Here is a 27,771-nt window from a genome sequence, read left to right as displayed (position 1 = left end):
GCTGCTGAGTAGCAATGGTGGAAATTGAAAAAAGGCTATATGGCACAGGTTAAATAGTGGATAACAGATAACACCATTATGTTCTACAGAGCTTACCTGCTGCGTAACCTGAGTCTTTTCTCCTTTGAATGGCTGCCCCCATTGCTGCACAGCAGATTATTTATATAAACAATAGTAGTGTTTCTGAAGCAAACACACAGTTTTACCAGTGAAGGGCAACACTGTATTATATTTGTATTACTTTAAGGGCAGAGACACACGTGAAGATTCCAGGAGATTTAGTCATCTCTGGCGACAAATCACCTCTTCTTCGGGCAACTAATCTCCCCCAAAGGCCTTCCCCCCAGCTAGAATCTAAATTGTCGGCGGGATGGCACTCAGAGCGATTTGTTTCCCGAAGTCACCCGAAGTCTCCTCGTGAGGCAACTTCAGAAAATGAAGCACTCCGAGTGCCATCCTGCCGGATATTTAGATTGTATCCGGCGGGAAGCAATTCGGTGATATCAGTCCCCTTTAGAAGTGGTGATTTGTCGTCGGACAACGAATCTCCCCGAATCTTGCCATGTGTCTCTGCCCTAAAACAATTTCATTTTTTGGTGTTACTGTTCCTTTAATAATAAACTGGCCAATAAGCACCTCAGGCTGAAGCCAGAACTATTCTGGTCAAAAGGGGGGGGGCACCCCGGGGGGGCACCCCTAGTGCCTGGACAGAAAAGGACATCGATTTTGCTTTGTAAAGAGGAACATGTTTCCTTTTTTTATTAAAGAAATGTGACAAACAATTCCTTGTTGATCTGGTGAAAAGTAAAAACATCCCCTAAACTCTTATCTCCAGATCACCAGGCGTGTAGTAAATGTGACAGGCTGCCCCAGCCACAAAACCATTTCAGCTGAATGGCAGCGCCAATAAGAAGTCCCGTGTCACTAATGGAGAGAGAACAGAGCGCGCTGCAGCTAAATAAGCTTCTCGGCACCTGTTGGACTGGCTCATCCCCGCCCCCATTCAGGGCGACAAGTGACTAAGAGGAACGAGGCCACGTCTGTGTGTGGGAAGGCGGGTCAGTCAGGGTGGAACAGGGAGGGGCAAGGAAAGGGCTACAGGTACCGGCTGGGACAACTTGCACCCGCAGCCTTTAGCAAAAACTGTTTTCCGGTGATTCCTTACTTCCTGCCTTTCCGCTCGTCGTTGTACTCACTAACACTGAACTCTCTGATTGCGGACCTGCGCGGCCGGTAGGTGTGGAGTTGTAGCAGGAGGATAAAGTGGTGACAGCAGTGCAGGTGAGGAAAGCGCTTGTGTCTGTAGTTTCTCACATCTAACAAACTGCTGGAGGCGCTCTCCTATACTCCTTATTCCAATTCCTAATAACAGCACCACTCTTATATACTGCACTGTGTTACCTCATTCTATACTATATATATATATATATATCCCAAATTCACTGATGGGGGTGGGTATTTATTCTCTACACTCTATGTACACAGTATCCTTGAGAAAGGTCCCCATGTGGGACCGAAACGTCGGATAAGATGTGATTTTTGATTAATAAATCAACACAATTTTCACCTAAACTACAGAGAGTGCTGATCTTCTTTCTACATATATATATATATATATATATATATATATATATATATATATATATATATATATATATATATATAATATAACAGCACCACTCTTATATACTGCACTGTGTTACCTCATTCTATACTATATATATATATATATATATATATATATATATATATATATATATATATATAATATAACAGCACCACTCTTATATACTGCACTGTGTTACCTCATTCTATACTATATATATATATATATATATATATATATATATATATATATATATATATATATATATATATATATATATATATATAATAACAGCACTCTTATATACTGCACTGTGTTACCTCATTCTATACTATATATATATATATATATATATATATATATATATATATATATAATAACAGCACTCTTATATACTGCACTGTGTTACCTCATTCTATACTATATATATATATATATATATATATATATATACTATCTACTACAAAAAGATCCGCACTCTCAGGACTTATAAAATCATAATATTTATTATAAATGACTAACGTTTCAGCTAGGTCCCTAGCCTTTCTCAAAGTAACAAACTGAACATAAAACGGCCTTAAATATACACTGTGGAACAAACAGCTGTTAAAAGTCACATGGTAATGAAAGTTCAATTAGTAGTGTCCACCTATTCCTCCAGTGAAATGTCAAATCATGCATGGTCTCTTTAGTGTGCACTAGCACACTCCCTAAGCAGTTTCACAAATGTTGGAGAGAAAGTCTTCATGTGAAATCTTTGTGCAGTATTGTTACCTCAAACCGCAACCTGTCACACCAGCGCCTTTACGAACCCTTTGTTCTCATGGAAGGAGCGGGCATATATATATATATATATATATATATATATATATATATATATATAGAAGAAAGGCTGTAGCGGCACGCACTCCGGTTCAATAAAATTCAACTTTTATTTATCTTATGTGATACATAATAAAAGCATCCTATGTATCACATATATATATATATATATATATATATATATATATAATGCCGTTGGCGTCCGCACATGCTATACTTCGATATTCAACTTCCGGGTGCTGTGTCAATGTTGTATCATAGAAGAAAGGCTGTATCGGCACGCACTCCGGTTCAATAAAATTCAACTTTTATTTATCTTATGTGATACATAATAAAAGCATCCTATGTATCACATAAGATAAATAAAAGTTGAATTTTATTGAACCGGAGTGCGTGCCGATACAGCCTTTCACAGCGTGCCGATACAGCGTGCCGATACAACATTGACACAGCACCCGGAAGTTGAATATCGAAGTTGAATATCGAAGTATAGCATGTGCGGACGTGGGTGCATTATATATATATATATATATATATATATATATATCTATATATATATATATATATATATATATATATATATATATATCAAGCAAACTGGAGCACTCACATAACAAAAATAGGCAACTGCCTGGGTGCTGGTTATATAATAATACAAATAGCAACCAAAAAACCGCGCTCACAGGACTTGATTTGTGCAAACAAAGTAACAGGAATAAAACCACTTTGTTTGCACGAATCAAGTCCTGTGAGTGCGGTTTTTTGGTTGCTATATCTATATCTATATCTCTATATCTATATCTCTATATATATATATATATATATATATATATATATATATATATATATATATATATATATATATATATATATATATTAACAGCACTCTTATATACTGCACTGTGTTACCTCATTCTATACTATATATATATACTGCATACATCCATCTGTTCTGGGGTAGAATGAAGGACCCTGTGTAGAATGTAGGGATAAATTCTTCAGTAAGGCATTTTTCAGTAGCAGTATGCACAAAATGTCTCTGTCTTAAATATATTGATAATGGGTTGAGTGCAGAGGACTCTTGTATTTGTCTATATGTATTTTGTGGTCACAGCCTCGCTGCACCCCCGCCTAATGTTTTTAAAAATTAGTGGTGAGCACAACTTTCCCTTGTTTGTTATAGTTATACAGGAGCAGTGACCAGCTCCATGTTGTAGCTCCCACACTTCCCAGCTATAGTCAGGTGATCCCACTGGTGTCTAATAAAAGGGCAGCCAAGTTTGGGAGTTTTACTTTGAAAGCAGCAAGTAAGTTGCAGGTAAAACTTAGTCCCTTGGTAAAACGTATAATTAAGCAATTGGATTCTTAATGAATCAGATGAAAATTAAGCGTAGGACTGGCCAGATATGGGATGACTTTGACGTAGTTGGCCAGCTTAAATATATTGCAATATATGGACAAACAATCCCTGTTTTGTTTAAAGGGTAAGGCATTTTTCAGTAGCAGTATGCACAAAATGTCGCTGTCTTAAATATATTGATAATGGGTTGAGTGCAGAGGACCTCTTGTATTTGTCCGACCAATCCTTCGAAATTATCGTGCAGTTAGTGGGATTCGAACGATCGTACATCTTAAGATTTTTCGGCCGACATCTGTCAGGAAATTGATCAGGTCAAAAAATCTTTGTAGGTCCCAGTGCAATCTATCTATGTTTGCAGGGCCAAGCAGGCAGCTCCCCTTTGTTTTCCTGGCAAATTGGTCTTTTTAGTTGATGGTCAATTCGTACTATCATACGATCGTTCCAAGAAAATCGTGGTCTCACGATGAGGATCTGATCTTTTAAAAATCTCAACATCTATGGCCAGCTTTATATCTACCAGGGAGCTGTTATCTTGTTTTAAGGAGCTGCTATCTGTTTAACCTCCCATTGTTCTTTTGTTAGGCTGCTGGGGGAAAAAGGGAGGGGGAGCGATATCACTCCAACTTGCAGTAAAGAGTGACTGAAGTTTATCAGAGCACAAGTCACATGACTGGGGGCAGCTGGGAAACGGACAATATGTCTAGCCCCATGTCAGATTTCAAAATTGAATATAAAAAAATCTGTTTGCTCTTTTGAGAAATGGATTTCAGTACAGAATTCTGCTGGAGCAGCACTATTAACTGATACGTTATGAAAAAAAGTTTTCCCATGACAGTATCCCTTTAATTAAGGAGTAACTTGATATTAACTCTGGATTGATCGCATTTTTTAACGCACTGGTCACTTTATATTGAATGAACTAAGGGTAAGGCCACACGAGGAGATTCGGGGAGAATTGGCGACTAATTGCCTCGTCTTTTGAGCGACTATCTCCCCGAACTGCCTCAGCGTTTTTCCCCATAGGTTACAATGCAAAGTCGTCTGCGCTAATGCACACGCGGCGATGCATTTTCTATAGTCGCCCAAAGTTGCCTCAGTGAGGCTTTAATTTTGAAGTAAATTTATCAGTTGTTACACCGTTACAAAGTTGTGGAATTTAAGCACCTAGCACTTTAGTTTTTAATTAATCAATCAAGAAAACTCCTCAAGATATAAATTAAGAAAAGTGAAACTTTAGCACGCGGCACTTTATATATAATTCAAAAGTGGAATTGATTGGGGTGATGTTGAAATCAATTGAGATCACAATCAGTAAAATAAGTCAAATAATAAAGACGTGAAAGTTCATTAGGTTAATCTAACAAGTGACTTTTGTGTGATAACTGATCTTGAATCTAGAAAATTCCAGGTTGCAGTATTGAGAATTGGTTAATAAAATCAACAATAAAAAAATTCCTTAGTACAAGTGGGTTTAAGAAACCGGAGAATTTATAGAAAAATCGACACAGCCGCAAACAAGGTTCTTTTTTTCTTTCCTATGCAATTTGAGTGTGTTTACAACTCCTTGGGTGTCTGAAGAGAAAGGAGATTTTTGATTGAGAAGAGTTGACTCTTCCCCTTTTTTCAATAATTATGCTAATTAACCTGTGCTAAGAGCTAATTATAAAAATTTTAATGAGACCAGTAGAAGTGTTTTCTAGTGTGCAACTATATGATAAAGGAAAGCAGTTCTTAATTTGGATACTGCCCACAAGACCAAGGGCTGCTATTCTTTACTTTCACTATTAATGATGATTTTGCTGCTGAGAGCACCAGCTGCAAAGCTTGTGGGTAAAACCTGAACTTATAACTGGAATGACTACAGTGTGTCAAATAGTCTTACTTTACCTTTAATTCTTTACAGGTAAGTGCATTGGACTGCACCTGTGTGTGACTATGAACAATGCATTTGCTGCAGAGAGAAACTGCCATTCTGAAGAGGAAGAAGATTTTATGGCTGGAGGAGACTTAGGAGAAGGTTTTGGGAGAAAGCCAGGAGGCCTGTATGATGGATCAGTGAATCACATGGCAGAGACATTTAAAATAAGAAGGGCGTCAGACAATCAGGGTCACTATCAGCTTGTAAAGAAGAGTGAAGATTCTGGGACTGCAAGTTGTTCTGTGTTAAGAAACAGTGTCTCTGAGGCCAAGACCACACATAAGTTTGGGCAAATAGGATACTCGAGATGCAGACAAAATAGTATAGGTAAGAGTCTTCTTTATTATTCTTGTCCAGTGCCCAAAAAATCAAAGTTATTAGTTTTCTTTCTGCATGTATGTATGGTATAGTGTATATTGTTAAATAAATATTTATTTATTTTTTTGAGAAGTTCGGGTGCATGAGTGTTGAATGATCTTTGACAACTTAAAAAGTTTATGGGCAGATACCATCTGTGCTACCTCTTATTTGCTGAATAGTTATTAGCCTATTAATAAACTACAATCCGCAGCCCTTATCTGCACAATATGAATGGGTGTGCAAGGAGCACCTGTTAAAGGGCTTCCTGTGCTTCCCTTTTGCTGGCCTTTAAACCAGTCAGACAGGAACTAAATGTGGACAAGCACTTGGCTTACTTGTATGTGGGCCATGGTCCCTTTAGAGTAAAAAGAATGATTGCATTTTGCCCCAACAAATTTATTGCAGTGTGTTAGTGTAGAATGATATTAGTGCTGTAAGTGTTGCGGTGAGACCACAAATAGCCCTTGTTGATGTTTATTATATTATGACTGACACATACCTATGTCTATATTTCGTATGTGTATAAAGGGAATACAATATTTTATTACTGCAGTAGAAACTAATTACTGTGCCTGAGGTTGTTCCATGACATGGTGCATGGTTCAATGACTTAGGGTGGTTTTAAGAACTTCTGGACTATCTAGGTTCTAAACACGACTTTTGTTCTCATAAGGTTTCTCTGCCCATTTCACTATTCTACTTGTGCCTTATACGTAGGCATTGGCCATTGCAGTGTCATGTTTATTCTCTTTATGCTGTTTTTCAGAACAGTGATGTGCTTGTATGTAGTTCATTATACCTTAAAGCTAGTGTTTGTGCTATAGAACTGGCTGTTTGTGCCCATTCTTAGGGTAAGACTACAAGGACATTTTCAACGCGATCCGACGCGCTGTGACAAATCATATGCGACAGAAAAAATGCAAGAGATAGAAATGTTGGATGAAGTCGCAGCGTTGATCTGATGCGACACGACTGCAGATCCTGCACGCATGCTTTTTGTCGCAGTGCATCGGATCGCACCGAAAATGTTTGTGTAGTCTTATCCTTACTGTTTTACACAAGCAGCTATGCAGAATAGAGAATAATTGCATGCAGGGGGTGATTTTCAAACATGTGCTAAATTGCACCAGTGCAGTTAGACACAGAAGCCAGTTAGATATTTTCTTTCAGTTTTTAACTTGTAGTAAACAGTTTGAAGATAATTGTTGATTTGTTCCTATTGGCAACAGCACCTGTGCAATTTAGCACCTATGTTAGTAAATGATCCATGCAATCCCGCCTTCATCATTACACCAATCACTTTGAAGGCAAGTATGCGTCAAAGAGAGATTCTTATCTTTTGTCAGTCTGTGGGCTTTTAGTGGGTTAAGAACTCGTTTGCAGCTCCTACTTTATTTATATTTATTGCACAGGGTTATTTATTAAAGTCCGAATGGTTAAAACTTGAAAAATTCAAGTTTTTTTTTTTTTACTATAAAATCAGAATTTTTCGGGATTTATTAAAGCCTGATGCTGCAAAAAGTCAGGAGCTGAAAATCTGGCATCTCAGACCTGCTGGGTCTGAGATGGGAGACTTCCCTATCATATTTGGAAGTTGCTGTGGTCTATGCTGGAATTAGACCGAAAATCCGTCTATTTTGGACTTTTCGAGCAAAAATCCCGGAAAAAACAGAGGATCACCCAGAGCTTGGCAATGTCCTGCCCAAGTAAAATACAAGATTTTTACAGACCGTATATTCAGTCGCATCACCACTAAGTCCTCAAATATCTATTGGATCAACCCAATGTCCATGCCACGTTGGGTTACCTTTTGGCACACAACAAGTAACTCAGAGAGGGGGGGCCCAACTCCCAGATGCAGCGCTGCACCTTGACAGACGTTTCGCCACCAATCGTGGCTTTGTCAAGAGGCCGGAGATCCATACATTACGTAGTTTTAAAGAGAGCATCACATGACTCTGGTGTGAACTGCTGCAATGATGTGTGTTCCATTCGAAATTGTTACAAATGCATGCGTTTCACGCTTGCGCACTTAATCTCTCCTCCGATGTGTATCCCCACAACTTTAGTATTAGTATTCAAAGTGAATGATGTCTTAATAAAAAGTCAATATCCAAATTTCTGGGAGTACAAACTAGTAGTCCATCATGGCAAAACCTGTCACTAGGGAGGAAGAGGCGAGTAATATGGAAGAACAAAATATAACATCACTGCAGTTATGACACACCATGGCAAGATGATAAAATCACAAGTAAACACTAATTTCTAATTTTTAGTCATACCAAATGTTAATTGGAGAAAGTCTTTATTTCTGGTGATCTGAAACCAACTGAACTGAAAACAACCCTTTAATTTAAAAATGTACTATACCCTTCCAGTTTAGAAGGCTCACTAAGAGGAGATGTAGAGCGCTGCACCTTCGATCTTGCAGAGTCACCTTTTTGCCTTTTTGGAAGACAGTGTACATCTGGAAGCAGCGTTTTATTTTATTTATTTTCTTTATGAAGTATTAAGCACTATAAACTTTCTACCGGAAGTTTTGTAGGTGGATTTTTAACTTGAAAAAATGTAGTGTTACAGTTCCTTTAATGAAACTCGGATTCTGCTACAGATTCTGCTACAAATAAGGAAGGTATAAAGTGATTATCACTTTAGAATAGAGTTGGTGACCCCTCCTCTCAGAGCTAATTTAGAAAGACATAAGGCGTATGATGAAAATCTAAACTTTAAAATTAGAAAAATGGTCAAAAATAGAAAATAATGGAAAAAGTCTATATTTCAGGTGAACTATCTGAAACCAACGGAACTGTAAGGTGAAGAACCTCTTTAAATTCCTAGTACTGTTATCATCACATTTGTCACTATGAAAAAGAACACATCACTCATTTATTGCGGTCAGTGGGTTATGTGCCCAAAAGTTTTCTGTATCTTACTGCTATGTCATTTTTGTGTGAGTGCAGATGCAAGTTCAGAAGTGTCTAATGAAGAGCTAAAGCAGCGGCTTCAAGAATTAACAGAGGTAAGTGGTGCTGCATCTCTATGTGTTCATGTAACTTAGCCATGATATGAATGAAACCATTACTCACACCACAGCTTTGGACAGATCCAATTTTAATTAAAGTGGACCTGTCACCTAGACACACAAATCTGTATAATAAAAGTCCTTTTCAAATTAAACATGAAATCCGATTTCTATTTTTTATTAAAGCATTCATAGCTGTTGTAAACTCATTTAAACATCTCAACTGTCAATCAATTATTGTCTGCCCCTCCTCTATACCCTGGGCATAGAGGAGGGCAGACAATTACTTTTACTTTCCATTCAGCAGAAATTGCTGTTCTCCCCACATTCCCCCTGTCTCTTTACCATTTAATTGTGTAGTCAGGGCATGGGGATGGACATCAGGTCCCCCATTCTGGTGCACAAACAAGATTCTGAGATGATACAAGGCTTTTCTTAATAACAGTGTCCACAAAATGGCTCCTGCCTGCTTGCTATAATGATGAATTCCCAGACCGAAGGAAACCAGATTCAAATAATTCATATAGTGTAATTAAAGTTCATTTTTGCTTGACTTATGTGATTAAATGGGATTCTGAATATTTTTTTTGGGTGACGGGTCCCCTTTAAATGAGTCAGGGTAGTGCTGTATATTTGATAAAATCCAAGATTCTTAAGCCATAGGAACACTTCCTTGAGTTTAATTAGCACTTACTACTTGTATGGCATGTGACACGTGTTTTTTCACACATTTGTCATCTGAGCAATATTCAGCTCAGCTGTGGGCAACATAAAGCTCAGAATTGTTCCCAATTTCTTTGTATGCAAATTACCCGCACCCACAGGTGTGATTCCCAGCAGTTCTATGAGGATTTTTGCCTTCTCTCCTCAGTACTTTAATGTTGTGTTTCACATTTCTTGTTGAGAAATATAATTAAAAGTCATGGTTAGGAACAACAATTCCATGTCTAGTTTAGGAGAAAATCTAAATGATATAATTTGTTTACTTTTTAGGAGGTAGATTTTTTAAGAATAGAACTTGAGGCATCTCAGAGGCAGCTCAATGGAAAAGATGAAGCACTAAAGCTGCTACAAAGCATGGTGAGTGTTTATGTTCACTGACTGTAAAAATGATACGTGATCAAATGAGGGTCTGGTTAGACATTTTTATTACTTCTAATGTTAGATAACCTAGAGCAGCACAGCCAACTTTTCCCTTGGAGCAAGATATTTAGCTGAAATACTATAGATTGTCGACTGAATAATAACAAAAATGATATATATATATATATATATATATATATATATATATATATATATATCCAGCCAGATCGCACTCCTTGCATAAAACATAGTGTTTATTGACTTGAATAAAATGTAGTCAAAACAGTCTCATTTGCAACATTGTGTATAACTTCCCTTACAGAGTCAAATAAATAATATAATATGCGCTACTGCACAATACAAACTCTTCAAAAAGGGAAGGAGAATTTCCCGAAATGTCGCGTGAGTGCTGAAAGATGTGGCGAGTTTATTTGACTCTGTACGATAAGTTATACACAATGTTGCAAATGAGACTGTTTTGACTACATTTTATTCAAGTCAATAAATGCTATGTTTTTAGCAAGGAGTGCGATCTGGCTGATTGTTATGTATTGGAAGATAGCAGAATAACTCACCACAATACAGATCTGCACCATAATTACTTTTATATAGGCTACATGATTTGTGCATCACAATCGTTGGAATAATAATATATATTTTTATATATATATATATATATATATATATATATATATATATATATATATATATATATATATATATATATATATATATATATATATATATATATATATATATATATATATATATATATATATATATATATATATATATATATATATATAAAATTGTAGAAAGGACCAGCACTCCGTTTTCCAAAGAATTCAATGATTTATTAAAATCTCACAGTGTCTCCAACGTTTCGGCCCACTTTGGGGCCTTTATCAAGGATACACCTTCCAACCTGTTCTATCACAGTGAGAGATCACCATCTGCTAGGTTCTGTCTCAAGAAACAACTAAATGTGCAAATGCAAACTCCCAACCTCTCTTAGCTCAGTGCTGACAAACACTTGTCATATATTTGCAAACGATCACTGACCGTGCCATGACCCAGCATTTCATGCAGTCATGGGGATTCCCTTCACTTTATGTATGTTATACAGTATAGCTTCTTACAGTCATTACTGTGCAGCAATTGGTGTCTAAGATGGGTTCTGGTGAGTTATGCCAACAATGCTGAATTCTACCAGTTTGAATGCATATGGGATAAAAGCAGATTTTATTTAATGTTCTGGCTTTAACAGCTGTGTGATGGGTGTGATACTCCTCAGACCCTATGCAGAAGTGACTCCAAGCTAGATAAACACCTATATGATTCTATCAGTGTGGCTTACACTCACACCAAGAGTTTATTTATTTGCCTGATTGATGAGAAAATCTAATTTTATCTACAGCTGTGCTATAATGTCCTATAAAGTGCTAAAGTTACAGGAGGCAAATAAAGTTACTCAATAAGACCTTATGCTTATTGGCCTCATGGGTAAGATATTAAGATATTACATGTTTTGGACTCATAGAGTGTTGTTTCTTTGCTTTCTTACTATTTGGGATTGGCCATGGTTCATAAATCTAGTTTATCCTGTTTCTCTGGTATTCATTGTCATTCCCCTGGATTCTATAGCCTCTTACGTCATGGGAATTACATTAAAAGATTAGTGTGACCACTCTAAAGGAAAAGTATTCCTCCTATGTGAACAGCATTATGAAGTCCTTAAGTGAAAGCCATTGGAAATATAACAAGCTGGTCTGTTTATTTGAGCTCACTGAACAGAAGAAGAATAAGCCCTTGTATATCTCTCCTGCAGCATGAGAGTTTCTTAAAGGGGTTGTTCACCTTCCAAACACTTTTTTCAGTTCAATTGTTTTTAGATTGTTCCCCAGAAATAAAGACTTTTTCCAATTACTTTCCATTTTTTATTTTGTACCGTTTTTCCAAAATCTAAGTTTAGATTCTATTGTTCCTGTCTCTGGTGTTTGAGTCTGGCAGCTCAGTAATTCAGGTGCAGATTCTGAACTATTACAATTTCAGTTACATTTTAGTTGATACATTGCTCAGCAGCATCTCTGGAGTATTAGCAACTATTGTATCAATTCTAACAGCTGCATGTAATGAAACCCAGAGATTCTGCTCAGCTGGGACAAAGATAAGAAATGTATCAAATAAATGTATCGGTTTAGAATAGTTTACAGGGTCGGCGACCCCCCTCCCAGAGCTGCTTTAGAAGGTGAAAAATTACACGTTATGCTTCAATATTAGAAAGTCACACATAGAAAATTGAAAGTAACTGGAAAAAGTCTTTATTGCTGGTGAACTATCTGAAACCAACTGAACTAAAAAAAAGTTTTAAAGGTGAACAACCCCTTTAAGAGACACAACACAGAATGGTTGTTTGAAGGGACACATGAGCTGCTGTGTGACCATTTGTGGCAGACAAATAAATGCAAAAATGGACTTAATAATGTAGAAATACATTAATTTTAATATTTCCCCATAAAATGTAATTAATCAACACACGGAATATATCTGTGAATGAGAGGTCTGATAATGTTGGAGTGAATGTTTTTTCCATATTGCAAACTGTAGAGCATTGCAAACTGCTGAGTCTTGCTGGAACCAGCCAGTTAGAGCAGGGCGACGGTTGTAGCAATAATAAAGGTTGAAGAACTCACAGAGAAATCAAATATTTAAACAGCTGTAAGAAAAATGAAAAAAAAAAAAAGCCACTTGTTCCATTGGTCATAGAGTTATTCCCACAGGGAACACTGATAAGAGCAAGTCACATAGTCGTCTGAGATTGTGCCTGTCGGTGTGACTGTAATAATTGTAACATTAATGTTTTGTTGAACTCTCTCTAATATCTGATAAAAGCAAGGCATCATTCTTATCTCTGTATGGAAACCTTTTTTATTCTCAGGCTATGTTAGATAAAGCTACAAGTCACACAAAGGAAATGCTTCAAAAGGCTGAGCAGGAACGGAGGACTTTGGAAAAGGTCAGTAAAATGCATCTTTTATATTTAATCTTAGTGGTGCTTGGGCTGTTTCAGTGTTACTGCTCTGTCACAAGTTGCTTTGTGCCAGTGACATGCAGGGGTATCAAAGGTACATTTTCTGGCAATAATCACAGATGGAGTGGGGCTACTTTTGCTTCCCCATGACGTCAATAGTAGAAGTTGAGATTTGTTCAGATTAAGTACAAGGTACAGTTTTATAACTACAAAAGTGAAGGAAACCATTTTTTTATATTATTTGCTTAAAATGTACTCTATTGGGGATGGCCTTCCAATAAATCTGAGCTTTCTGGATAACAGGTTTCCGGTAAGTGATCCCACATCGTATTCTGTACAGAGATTGTCCTGAGCTACAGGAAATGTACAGCCTTGAATGTTACTGCCATTTTATGGTTCACGTGGGACTCAAACTTCATTAGAGGCCCAAACAATTATCTTTTCCTCACAGATCTGCTGTTTCTGCTTCCCCAGGAGATCAGTGTTTTGGAGTGGGAAATTCAGTTTGATCAGGTCAGACTTAAAAACCTAGAAGAAACTTGGAAAGAGAAATATGAGCGGTATGTAAGGCTCTGTTCCAGTACTTTTGTTTCAAACTATGGGAAAGGTGTGAGTAAATAGAGTAAGACGTTGACCAAGAAAAAACAGTGCAATATACTGTAATGGGTGTTTCCTTGGCACACTGTTCTTAGAGGAACAGTAACACCAAAAAATTAGTCTTTTAAAGTAATAAAAATATAATGCACTGTTGTGCTGCACTAGTAAAACTGCTGTGTTTGCTTCAGAAACTCTAAAATAGTTTATATCAACAAGCTGGGGGGCAGCCATTCAAAGCTCAAAAAGGAGAAAAGGCACAGGTTGCACCGCAGATAACAGATAAACTGTAGTATACAATGTGATTCTTTAGAACTTCTGTTATCTACTGCTGGGTTTCTGAAGCAAACACACCAATTGCATGCAACAGTGCATTATATTGTCATTCCTTTAAAACACTTTAATTTTTTTGGTGTTACTGTTCCTTTAACATTGAAAGCAAAATCCATTCCTGTTCTGCTAGATATCCCTCTTCTGAGTACATTTCTCTGCAAGGGGAACTTTTTTGCACTAAGAAATTCATCACACTGTGGTGGATGCTTATTAAAGGGGAACTCCACAAAAACATAACTTAAGCTTTTTGAAACGTAAACATAATTTCAAGCAACTTTGCATTTAAAAAAAATATGCAGACTTTTCATGATTTTTTAATGGTTTCTGACAGTTCCCTAAGCCGCTACCCTGCTCTCCTGCTGATCTGTCTACTTTTCTGAGCTGGCTGACTATGGTTACTTTGTATCAACAGCCTGCATCCTCCAAACCCCACAATTCCCTGCACATGCAATTTCAATAAGAAATGGAACATCACAGTGCAATGCATTGTGGGTTATGTAGTTCCTGCATGCTGTCTTTAAGCTGTGGAGTAGTTGTTACAATTTGTAGCATCAGTGTTTAAGTCCTTACTTCCCTGCCAGGATTTCAGATGATGCAGAAAGAGAATAACTGTTAAACAGCTGAATTTCAGCATAGAAAATGGCATTTATTCATACTTTTTGAAGAAACAGGTAACTGTGATAGATATATTAGGGGTTTCTGGGTTATGTGGTCCTCTTTATAAAATTTTGGTTTGGAAGCCGGAGTTCCCCTTTAAACACTTTGTATTAAAATGTTTGTTTTTGTAAAACATTTTTCATTTAGCATTTTTAACTATTTTACAAATACAAAACATTCTACATGTTTCTTATCTTATATCTACAACCAGTTCTTACCTTGTTTCTAGCTTCTGCTAGGTTGAGACAGGAAAGCATTAGCAACGTTTCTTCACTATATGTTTAGCAGCTCACAATTCACTTGTAGTCTGTTCTAGTGGCCCTGGTATAAAAGTAACAATATTGCAGGGCCATAGCCTTTTGAAAACATTTCCACTGTAAAGATATGTTTTAGCCTCATACAGAGGCATTTGCAGACTAAACATTTCATATACATTTGAATATAAAATTCTAAAATAATTACTTTTCATTTAGAGTCCTCTGTGAAAATGCAACAATCAAAGAAACTCTAGAGTTCCGGACGAATGAAATGAAGTCACTCAAGTCTGAGAATACAAGTAAGCATGGAATATTTTGTACTGTTTTTAACACGTGTTTAGGGAAGGATTGCAAGGTCCACTGGCTTTTTTCCTCAGCCCTCATTAATGGATTGTATATAGTGAATAAAGTACCCCCTCTTGTAAAATATAAGGCCGAGTGTTTTTATACAGGTCATGGAACTCTGAGGTAACTTCTAATATCCTCATATTGTGCAACTGGGGGTACTTTATTTATTATAATACACAAATTTCAGTGAGTCATGTGACAGAAATGACATCAGAACTAACTGTTTATAATGATAACATCAGAACTCACCGTTTATAAGGATATAATTTACAAGATATTCATGGCTTTTGTGTATTATAATGAATTATGGCACCCTGCACTCCTGCCTGAACATGTTCACAGTCTGATCATCCTCACTGAATCCACATCCCTTTTACTGAAGCCCTGTCCCTTTCTTGCCAGTTTGGGACCTCTCATTTGACAGGACGTGTCTTGCCTGTTCCCACCATGATGGCAGCCCTAAGTTTTAGCCTCTGTGAATATCCTGCAAGCACAACATTTAAAGGGAGCTAAATGCAGTGCATGGAACTGCTGCTGGAATATGTGGTGTTAGGATCATACAAAAAGGATAATATTTTCATAAAATAATAATTGACTAAAGGAGTGTGGTGCATTTTTTATCTACCACAGGGTGTAGAGTGCAGCCAGACCAAGGAAAGAAGCACTTTGTAAGTGAGCATTAAATGGTGTGCTTTTGCAATTCTTCCCTGGCTGAGCAAATTACGATCTTTCGGAAAAATTGTTAGTTTTCAATACAGATGTGTAGAGCTGAATTGTCAGATACACAGGTAGAAACAATAGAATTCTATCTGACAATTCAGCAGTTCAGCAGGTCAATATTCGGGTGCTTTCAATGGCGCCCAATTATAATTTTCTGACCAGCCTGAGCCAACCAATATCCATGTCTTCTGCCAATATTGTTTCGGCTTGTCTCCTGCTATACGTGCACGGAATATTTTATAAAACTTTGTTTCATATGATATTATCTGTGCATCTATGGCCACCTTTTGTTACTATTACCCTCTATGCAAAAAGCTCACTCATTATTGTCATCATTCTGCTCAAAGCCTGCTGCTTAAAGGTTAAGTATACTGTACCCCATGTTCAACATGAATTATGTTTATTTCTTAAAGTATACATTTCACATTTTGAAATTTAAAGTATATAATGAGCTGCTTTTTACCAACAAACCATGCTTCACAGTGGACAGCTAATTTGTTTTGGCAGCACTTATTTGAACCAGAAAGTAGAATGTGACTACTCGCTTGTGGCTTCTCTGCTCATTTCTATAGCAACATCTGTAGCTTTAAGGAGAACTAAACTGAAAAATGAATAAGGCTAAAAATGCCATATTTTATATAATGAACTTATTGCACCACCCTAAAGTTTCAGCTTCTCAATAGCAGCAATGATCCAGGACTTCAAACTTGTCACAGGGGGTCACCATCTTGGAAAGTGTCTGTGACACTCACATGCTCAGTGGGCTCTGAGCAGCTGTTGAGAAGCTAAGCTTAGGGGTTGTCGAAAATTTTCAAGTAGAAAACAAGGTTGGCCTGTAATATAAGCTGATGCTACAGGGCTGATTATTAAATTCTGATGCTAATTGCACTGGTTTCTGAGCTGTCATGTTATAATCATCTGTATAAATTACCAATCAGCCTTGTACTGTGACATTTATATTCTACCTGTACTGTATATTTTGAGTCGGTCCCTAAGCTCAGTAATGTACATTGCAGAAGTTTTCAGAAGAGCAGTTGCACATTATATATACAAGTGCTTGATGGAAATGGGAGCTTATCTGGCATTTTTCCATTCTGATTTCAGGCACATACTGTTTCAGCAGGTTTTGCATTTTAGTATTTCATATGAGGTTGAAATTATTGTAATTTTTTTTGCCTTAGAGTTTCTTGTAATATTTGTCAGTTAAGTAAATATACTTACAGTATGTTTTGAACACATTGTTTTTGTTTTTTTTAGTTCTAAATCAGCAGTGCCAGGAACTTCTTGCAATGCTTGATGTAAACCAGCAGAAAGTATTCCAGGACAACATGTCTCTAAATAAAAGCAGTTTAGCAGACGTCACAGCAGTTGAAGTAAGACACTGACAATGTTGTTGTAACAATACTGCATATGGCTGAAGTGGGGTTACAATGACCTTTTGGTGCTGTTTCTATAGAAATTATTAATATAAGTAATTTTTAGCACAGGAAGCAGTTTAAGAACTCTTACAAATACTGTATGTAGATAGATATAGACACAGCCTGGCACCATATCATATGCTTATTTGATACTTATTGCATATCTTATTAATGTGTTAAATGTAAGTTGCATTGTACTGAATACCATTTTTACAGCAATCAACAGACAGTATTTTCTATGGAAAATGTCTATTAATATTGAGCACAGTCACTACCTTTGAAATTGCCTGCATAGCCACTACGGTGGTTGTCCTTTCACCCCGTCTAATTTATGGTTCTAGTCCCTACAACATGTTCTTTCCCCTCCTGCAGCTCAGTCTTGTCCCATAGCCCATTTTTCTTGTGGATCTTCTAAGGGACTTGGCAGCTTTTCTTTTTCTGGCAGGCTGTGACCTGCTGCCTGTTTTGGTGTGAACAGAAATGCATCTGAGTATGAAACGGATATTAGCAATTTTTGGTAGAACAGTGATTGAAAAACGAAGCTAGTGACGGTCTGTGTCTTACAGAGTTTGCAGTTTGTTCTGGTTAAACTTGCTTGATGGGTGAAATCAGTCATAATACTCTCAGAGAATGGTGATTGTTGCTCAAAAAAACATGCAGCGTTCTACCCAAAGGTAAACTAACCCATGAATGCTGCAGGTTGGATAGCCCCGGTATAAGTAAGAGGCTGCCTATACCTGATGAGTGGGGCTTGAGCTTTAGCCTATGTCTATACCCCTTAAAAACAACTGGGTTGCAGTAAATAAATGTTCAATCTTCAAGAATCATTGACCGCGGAGTTACCAAGGAGTTTAATGACCATATAAAAACACAAGGCCGAGTGTTTTTATTCAGGTCATGGAACTCCGAGGTAACGTCTAATATCCTCATATTTTGCAACTGGGGGTACTTTATTTATTATAATACACAAGTTCCAGTGAGTCATGTGACAGAAATGACATCACTACTCACCGTTTATAACTGATGTCATCATTAGTCACCGTTTATCAGGATATAATTTACAAGATATTCATGGCTTTTGTGTATTATATGGATATATATTTACAGTTAATCAGAATGTTTGAATTTGTTAGTGAAACACTCTGTGATGCAGGTTTTCTATTGCTGCAATGTGTTTAGTGCTACTTGTATCACTAGTTTTACGTATTTAGGAAGATTTCTGTGCATTGCATCACAATTATTTCCACTCATGGGGAATGATTATGAATAGGTTTAATACCAAGGGATTTCTGTATTTATTAGCTTGCAGTGCTTGGCGCCTGTACCTGCAGCGATGGGGGACCTTGCTCCTGTGCCAAAATTTCTGCTGCTACTCGTAAACAGCTGCTTCAGCTCAGTCATGAGGTAATGTATAGCTGCTCTGTACTAGTGCATGCATTTGTGTATCATGTTATTTAAAAAACATTATCTGCTATTTTCCTGTGTTTTAGGGTGAAAGACAGATTACTGCTCCCCACATCCTTATACATTTAAAACCATCTTTATGCATTTAAATAATTTATTTTTGTGGGGATAAAATGGGAATGTTTCATTGGATACAGCATTCACGCTTTGCACGTGGCCTTAAGTTATGTCATCTTTCTTAGGTTTATGTTGTATATGACATTTTCTCTGCCAATAAACAAAACTTCAGCAGAAGGCCACTGATGCATGCAGGGATGTCTGTAAACACTTCACAGGATGAACACTGTTGCAATGCCACATACAATTCACCAAAACTTCCCAGCAGGATGGCACAGTGACTATTTCATAAATAAAATATTCCCCAGAACTCATAGCAGGATGACACTGTGACAATTCAATGTATAATAACCCAGAACAATAACATACATTAGAACACATAAATATCATATTTCAGGCTCACAATTCTGGCTCATGAAGGCAAGGAAAAGGTTAATTGTGTCTCAGTGATTTAATGAATGAGCCAAATTCCTGGTACAAAAAAAGTCTTAATAAGGATAGTGTATGGGGGAAGGCCATGATCAGACGACTAGAGAAGAGTTATAACAGTGGCAGGTATTATTAATGAAATAGCAGTCAGGAGCACTGTAGGATCAGAGGCAGCTTTAAAGGCAGCAATACCTTTCTTGCTACATTCACAGACTTCCAGGACACACTCCTCAAATGTTTGGTGTACTAATAATTTTTATGGACTGCGGCTGCCCCCTTACCTTTGTGTGTGCCTTGGTGCAACAGCATCTGTCTCATGATGAGTCAGAGGAAATGGAAGACAGAATGGAGTAGCAGTGAGTCAGTGTGTAAGTAAGGGATACAATGCAATTGGATCTGTGATCCAATCTCATTCACACCTGAATTCACACAAATTTGTCCACGTTCCAGCCAGGCAGACCAAGCCCCTAAAGCTAGGTGGGCGCTAGGCAAATGCCTTGGGCGCCAAGTGGTAAACTTGCATTGATGGCCTGGCATATATATGGTATCTGTTGCTTTTCTTTTTCCATATCTTCGGTAATGCACTAGGATTTATGCTAATGAAACCTAAATTGCTTACCATATTGTACGCTTTGTATTTCTGGCTTGGCAGCTTGAAGCAGAGAAGAAGAGTAAAGAAGAAGCATATATAATGGCGGACGGTTTCCGAATTGCCTTTGAGCAGCAGTTGAAGCGTAGAAATGATGTGGGTTTGCAGCTAGATGATATGGAGAAGCTCTGTAAAAAGGGAAACAAAATATTACCCAACTGGAAGCTCCTTAAAGAAAATGGTAATTATTTTAATGTCTTTCAAGTGCAGTGTCACATAAGTTTTTAGCTTCTTTATTTGCTGATGTCATTGAAGAAAACTTTTTTTAAATGTATTAATTGCCATATTTCCACCCTGTTTTTATTGAGCTTGCATGTTTTTCCTATGCTTGCTTTTCTTCTGTCCAGTTGCTTCTCCTACAGCACAATTACATACTGAATTATAGGCCTGTGTGTGTTTTTGTTACTGTGCTCCACTAAGGCAAGGACGCATGAATGACCATTATCTGTGAAGTGCAGTGCCACCAGTTATAAACACAAGATCAAATTGTGTTAAAGTCACAGAAATCTGTTGCCAGTATACCAGAAATAAAATATTTTATGTATATTTAATTTGTTTTTGTTTTTTAAGGACACCTATTTTCAAGAGAAAGTTACAAAGGCTTAGGACAGAAATTAAAGAGCATGCTAATTTCACCTGCCGACTGTAAAAATGTAGAAAGCCTGGATGAACCACAAGAGATCCTCAAGAAACTAATAGATTTGGTAAGTGGTGCTTTTTTAAGGTTTTGGTTTTTTTCATGATTTCCTTTTTTAGATTAGATACAAGTTCAAATTCCACTGAGCAAACACTCCTTTACAAGGTATGTGACAGTAAGAATATGGTAGAGTTTGGGGTTTTAACTGAATTGTAGCACTTTTTGCAGAATCCTAAGTGTTCAGCTGTGCCTAAGGTGGAGGCAGACAGGGAGATTAGTCACCCAGCGATAAATTTTCACTATTGAGGGTGACTAATCTCCCCGAAATGCCTTCCCGCTGGCAAGAATACGAATCACTGGCCGGATGGCATACGATTTCTGATGTTGCCTCACAAGGAAACTTTGGGTGACTTCAGAAATCCGAAACGATTCGTATGCCATCCCGCCGGCGATTCGGATTTTTGCCAGCGGGAAGGCATTTCAGGGAGATAAGTCGCTCACAGTAGTGAAGATTTGTTGCTGGGCCACCACCCTTAAAGTCATATGACTTTTTTTATTTCTTGAATTCAAATATGCAAATTAGGCTTTGCAATAAAATTTTGTATTTGGGTGAATGGTTTTATTTCTGGTTTAGCTGAATCCAAAAAAAAATATGTATTTGGTGGATCCCTAGATATAATATGGAATAAGCTGCCACTGCGTTATATTTTTCATGTGACTTTGCCTGTAACATTACTTTGTGATTGAATTCATTTCACAGCTTAATGATAAAGAAGAGGCATTAGCTCATCAAAGGAAAGTAAGCTATATGCTTGCACGGACCATGGAAGAAAAGGTAGATCCAGCAACAATCACAAAGAGTGACGCTGAAAGAGATCTGTGTGCAAATAATTTACAACATAACAGTTTAGATAAAAGACTGACAACTCACCATTGCACGTGTCTTACATATGGCACTTCATCCGATTCTCTGGATTCAGCTGAGGGCAACATATCACTGGAGGAGTCTAAAAGGACAATTCAAACCTTATTTTCTTCCCTGCCAAAGGAATCATCACCTAAACTTGCCTGTGTACAAACTACAGAGTCAAGTGCTGAGCGTGACACAGAGCCAGCTGGAGAGAAGCACACTGACACATAAAATAGATTAGAGAGCTTATAATTAATGACTAGATATTTTTGCTATACAGTTCTGAAGAAGTTTACAGAATATGCACCTAATAAGCACAGTAAATTAGTTTGGCCAGTATATTGAAATATAGGACCATTTGTGCATTGCCATTTTAAAATATTTGTAACAAATTTTAAAAAAAATAGTATTTATTTTTATTCTCAATATTCTTATTCAGGTGAGCATATAATTGAGCATATCATTGTGTGTATAACTTACAGGGTGTTGTTTGTGAATGAGGTTCAGGATCAGACTGCTGTCTTTAGTACCAGACATACTGGAAGGCATATCACGAGGAAGTCTGGGAGCAAGCCTAGTTGATGAGCCATTGTGATACCACTACTGAAAGGTTCATTGCAGTTTGTGTTGTGGTTTTTAGGCATTCCTTTACCTTGCTCCATATATATTACTATTATAAAAATTAAAAGTGATTACATTTTGATGAATGCTAAAAAATATATATAAGTACTTAGTCAAGATTTAAAAATCTGACTCTTTAAAGAATTGTCCGAGTTTGGCTACAGCCCTTCTGCATTCCCTTCTTGATTGTACCGTAGTCATCAGACGATCACTTAAAGGAGAACTAAAGCCTAACTAAAGAAGTAGACTAGAAATGTTGTACATTATGCTTAGGCTCTGTACCAGCCCAAGACAACCACAGCCCTTTAGCAGTAAAGATCTATGTCTCCAAAGATGCCCCAGTAGCTCGCCATGTTATTTTCTGCTGATTCACTACACATACTCTGTGCTGCTGTCACTTACTGAGGTTAGGGACCGACTCACAATATACAGTGCACATAGAATATAAACAAAATAAGGCTGATTAGTAATACAGATAATTACTACATAGCAGCACAGAAACCAGTGCAACTAGCATCAGAATTTAATAATCTGCCCTGTAGCATCATCTAATATTACAGGCCAACCTCATTTTCTGCTTGATAATTTGTGACAACCCCTAAGCTTAGCTTCTCAACAGCTGCTCAGAGCCCACAGTAAGGATAATTTATATCTTAGTTTGGATCAAGTAGAAGGTACTGTTTGATTACTACAGAGAAAAGGGAAACATTTTTAAAAACTTGTATTATTTGGATAAAATTGATTCTATGGGAGTGTCACACATTTATGAAGTTTGAAGGTTCTCAACTTCTGGCCACATAATCATAAAAGGGAAGAGGATAATTAAGCTGTGGTTGTTTAAGCTGTGGGTAGATAATTTTCAGGTTAGACATACTGCTTTAACACTTCAATTAAACATCAAAAATTGCAAGTTTAGAACAGACGTACGTAAGCTGGCTACTTGCTGGCAGATTAGTCCTTTCTTCCAAATAATTCAATTGTTGGCCAGGTTGGTAAGCAATGATTGAGACCCAGCTTTCTGGCAACTGGTCTAATGATCTTATGACCTGGGGAAGACATAATACCTATATGGCCGGATCAATCAAAATTGTTGATATTAGCTGCCCATATGCAGCCCACTGTTTTAATAGGGCATCTGTAGCAGCATTTTAATGGTAAAGAGCCATGTCTCCAAAACTGTCCCCATTAATGTCTTCAACTGCTGTTGGCACTGCTCTTCTCAGTTAGCACCTATTGCAGATGCAGATGGTCTGATCAAAATGATATGGAAAGGACCATTCTGAAGGCCCATGTGTAATGGGCCCGAAGGCACAGTCATAGTGTAGACCAAAGAGGAGACCAGACCAGGTTCGAGGTACAAGAGGGTTTATCCAAAGAATCGTCAAAATACAGGCAAATAGGTCAGACCAGGCAGAAGACAAGCAGAATCGAAAAACAGGCAGAAATCGGTACACAAGAATCAATATAGAAGATAACACCCAGGAACTCTGTAGCAGGAACCTATAGTTGGGCAAGGACTGGAAGGGGAAGTGCGTTTAAGTAGTCCCTGGGTTGGCGCCAATTTTGACGCGCTTGCGTCAGACGCAGACGCCAGCGTCCTCACGCTGGCGTCTCGACGCCGGCGCCCGATTCTGACGCCGGCGTCCGTTCCGTCGCCGACGACCAATCCTGGAGTGGGAAAAAGGTGAGGTCATAGACCTGTGCCCAGCAGGAGCCATGTGGTGAGGCAGGCAGTCGCCATCTTGGACGCCATCTTGAGAACATGAGATAGATTCCATTACACCATGCCTCTTAATTATCATAGAGGTGCTACTGCCAGAACTGTGCAATACAATGGAAAAGTTTGCAGTAATCCTTTATTTGACTTCAGACTTTAAAGGAGAAGAAAAGTGTTGTTACACTTGGGGGTGCCAAAAGTTAGGCTCCCCAAGTGATTGTATTTACTTACGTGACATCCCAGGCCAGTGTTACTATGAGGAGAAACCCGCACCAGCCTGGGGTTATACCAGTGAGCACCACAGAGCGATCGTCTTCCTGCTTCTTCTGTCTTCTGGCGGCAGCGCAGTTGCGCAAAAAAAATAAAAATCTATTTAGTTCTACTGCGCATGTGTCTGCCCCGGGAAATTTGAAAAAAGAACCTCTCTGCTGGTAATGTCAAAATGATAAAGACAGGACCTTACACAGCCAGGTTGTTGGCAATCCCCCTGGCTTGGATGGAGAGCAGACCTTTAAACTACATTGCAATATCATTTAAATAACCATATCTAAGGTGAACTACTACCCCTTTAAAGAGGTTGTTCACCTTCCAAACACTTTTTTCAGTTCAGTTGTTTTCAGATTTTTCCCCAGAAATAAAGACTTTTTTCAATTGCTTTCCATAATTAATTTTTTACTGTTTTTCCAAAATCTAAGTTTAAAGTTGAATGTTAGTGTCTGTGGTGTTTGAGTCTGGCAGCTCAGTAATTCAGGTGGAGACTCTAAACGGTTACAATTGTGCAACATTTAGTTGATACATTTCTCAGCAGCATCTCTGGAGTATTAGCAACTATTGTATCATTTCTAACAGCTGCCTGTAATGAAACCCAGGGATTCTGCTCAGCAGGGACAAAGATAAGAAATGTATCAATTAAATGTATCAATTTAGAACAGTTTACAGGGTCAACGACCCCCCCTCTCAGAGCTGCTTAAGGGTAGGGACACACTGGGCGATTTGGGGAGTTTTAGTCGCCTGGCGACTAATCGCCGCGACTTTTCTCCCCGAATGCCTCCCCTCGCTCTGCGCCTGGCTAAAATGAAAAATCGCCTGCGCTAATCACACGCGGCGATTCGTTTTCCGAAATCACCCGAAGTTGCCGCACGAGGAAACTTCGGGCGACTTTCGGAAAACGAATCGCCGCGTGTGATTAGCGCAGGCGATTTTTCATTTTAGCCAGGCGCAGAGCGAGGGGAGGCATTCGGGGAGAAAAGTCGCGGCGATTAGTCGCCAGGCGACTAAAACTCCCCAAATCGCCCAGTGTGTCCCTACCCTTAGAAGGTGAAAAATGACACTTTACACTTCAATATTAGAAAAATGTTGACACGTAGAAAATAGAAAGTAATGGGAGAAAGTTGTTATTTCTGGTGATTTGTCTGAAAACAACTAGTTGTTTGAAGGTGAACCACCCCTTTAAGAAATAATGGACCATTTCCCCAAGTCTCAACAGCTTGTTTGTGTGCTTGTAATTTTGCTTGTCCATTTTAAACCAGCAGATGTGGCTTCTGTATGGGGCCTAGAGTTCCCACCTTTACTGGAAACAAATACCGGCCTTCATATATATTCATCTTTTTTCCCTATTAATAACACTGGGATCAATCAAAGGGCATTAACTCAAGGGATGAAAACATAATTATGCCTCTTTATAGGTCCCTGGTGAGGCCTCATCTGGAGTATGCAGTGCAGTTTTGGACTCCAGTCCTTAAGAGGGATATAAATGAGCTGGAGAGAGTGCAGAGACTTAGGGGCAGATGTATTAAGGGTCGAATATCGAGGGTTAATTAACCCTCGATATTTGACTGGAGAATTAAAATGCTTTGACTTTGAATAACGAAGTCGAAGGATTTTGCAGAATTCGTTCGATCGAAGGAATAATCGTTCGATCGAAGGATTAAATCCTTCGAATCGAACAATTCGAAGGATTTTAATCCATCGATCGAAGGATTATCCTTCGACCAAAAAAAGATAGCAAAGCCTATGGGGACCTTCTCCATAGGCTAACATTGACTTCGGTATCTTTTAGGTGGCGAACTAGGGGGTCGAAGTTTTTTCTTAAAGAGACAGTACTTCGACTATCGAATGGTCGAATAGTCAAACGATTTTTAGTTCGAATCGTTCGAAGTCATAGTCGAAGGTCGAAGTAGCCCATTCGATGGTCGAAGTAGCCAAAAAAACACTTCGAAATTCGAAGTATTTTTTCTTCTATTCCTTCACTTGATCTTAATGAATGGGCCCCTAAGTGCAACTAGACAGGTTAGGGGGATGGAAGACTTATTTGAGGGGAGACTGTTAAGGTTGGGGTTGTTTTCTCTGGAAAAAAGGCGCTTGGGGGACATGATTACACTTTACAAGTACATTAGAGGACATTGTAGACAAATAGCAGGGGACCTTTTTACCCATAAAGTGGATCTCCGTACCAGAGGCCACCCCTTCAGACTAGAAGAAAAGAACTTTCATTTGAAGCAACGTAGGGGGTTCTTCACAGTCAGGACAGTGAGGTTGTGGAATGCACTGCCGGGTGATGTTGTGATGCTGATTCAGTTAATGACTATAAGAATGGCTTGGATCATTTTTTGGACAGACATAATATCAAAGGCTATTGTGATACTAAACTCTATAGTTAGTATAGATATGGGTATATAGAATTTATGTTAAAGTATGTAGGGGTGTGTGTATGGATGCTGGGTTTTCATTTGGAGGGAATTGATGGACTTTGTCTTTTTTCAACCCAATTTAACTATGTAACCATTATTTTTAACTGCCACGCTGGAAAAATACCAGCCAGCTGGCAACCCTAGTGGGGCCTAGGGTTGCCACCTTTTTATTAAATTTCCACCGGCCGGTGGTGGGGGTGGGAACAAAAGGGAGCGGGCTTGATGTAAAAGAGGTGGGTTGTGGCAAAAAAGGGGTGGAGCCACATCACGCCAATGGCCAGAAGACGGAGAAAAGGTTATGAGCGGATTTGGGACGGGACAAGGGCTTTTTTTTAAAGGGAATTACAAATTTACCAGCTACTACAATGTGTTTATTGTTATTAGTATCTTTCCATGCAGGCCCTGCTCTTTTGTTCATCTTCCAGTCTCTCATTAAAACCACTGGCGGGGTTGCTAGGGTGAATTGGACCCTAGCAACCAGATAGTTGCTGAAATCCCATTTCGTGGAGCTGCTGAACAAAAGCTAAATAATTCAAAAACATCAAAAATACCAAATGCAAATTGTTTCAGAACCTCCCAATCATAATAAACGTTAAGTAAAAGATGATTATTTCGGAAGCGGGTTGGCAAAGATTTTCTATAGTTTCAGGAATAACAATACAACTAAAAAAAGACAAAGAGCTGTGTCTTTCTCGGCTGCAGTTTATTGTTTTTATAGTGATTATATTCTTCCCCGTTACCTGGGTCACCTGCGCATGCGCACAGCGCGCTTCCACTGCTTTCCTGAGGCTGACAAGTCCGCTTGACGCGGCATCACGTGTTTCGGGGGAGGAGTCTACAGAAGCTGGAAAGGGATCTGGCGTAGCGGAGTAGAAATAAATCGGGCACCAAACAGGCGGTGACAGGAAACATATGAGGTGAGAGAGAGCGGTTGGTCTTCGGGCTTAGCTTTTTATATGAATCATTGCCTGGTGACAACTCTCAAGGATAAAAAGTCAGGGCATTGTGGGAGTTGTAGTTTTATGAGGGTGCCAGAGAGTTACATACTGTGCTGTGGCAAGGAATGCG

General features: G+C 38.3%; 2 protein-coding genes across 5 annotated transcripts in view; both read left to right on the top strand.

Moving 5' to 3' along the window:
• Positions 1 to 1,001: 1,001 nt before the first annotated feature.
• On the top strand, positions 1,002 to 22,094 carry ccdc125.S (coiled-coil domain containing 125 S homeolog). Of its 2 annotated transcripts, none has more exons than XM_041580491.1 (12): positions 1,002 to 1,233; positions 5,692 to 6,033; positions 9,027 to 9,085; positions 10,082 to 10,168; positions 13,110 to 13,187; positions 13,677 to 13,762; positions 15,260 to 15,342; positions 17,369 to 17,484; positions 18,832 to 18,933; positions 20,132 to 20,309; positions 20,699 to 20,832; positions 21,526 to 22,094. In XM_041580491.1, exons 2-12 carry the CDS (start codon positions 5,724 to 5,726, stop codon positions 21,904 to 21,906), a joined length of 1,614 nt encoding a protein of 537 aa, XP_041436425.1. In that variant the 5' UTR covers positions 1,002 to 1,233; positions 5,692 to 5,723; the 3' UTR covers positions 21,907 to 22,094. The 2 variants fall into 2 exon arrangements, with proteins under 2 accessions (XP_041436425.1, XP_018099892.1); XM_018244403.2 differs by having other exon boundaries at positions 1,003 to 1,281.
• A 5,374-nt stretch (positions 22,095 to 27,468) lies between these two features.
• zfyve16.S (zinc finger FYVE-type containing 16 S homeolog) overlaps positions 27,469 to 27,771 on the top strand; it is a 44,403-nt gene continuing 44,100 nt past the window's right edge. For 2 of the 3 annotated variants that reach the window (XM_041580490.1, XM_018244401.2), the window contains exon 1: positions 27,470 to 27,620. The gene's annotated coding sequence lies outside the window, so the exon portion shown is untranslated. Of the gene's footprint in view, positions 27,621 to 27,771 lie in introns of all 3 variants that reach the window. The other variant, XM_018244402.2, reaches the window with a different exon arrangement.

Source organism: Xenopus laevis, chromosome 1S (assembly GCF_017654675.1).
Source record: "Xenopus laevis strain J_2021 chromosome 1S, Xenopus_laevis_v10.1, whole genome shotgun sequence".
NCBI lineage: Eukaryota > Metazoa > Chordata > Amphibia > Anura > Pipidae > Xenopus > Xenopus laevis.
The sequence above is the reverse complement of the archived record's forward strand: the minus strand, read 5'-3'. Positions and strand labels throughout refer to the sequence as shown.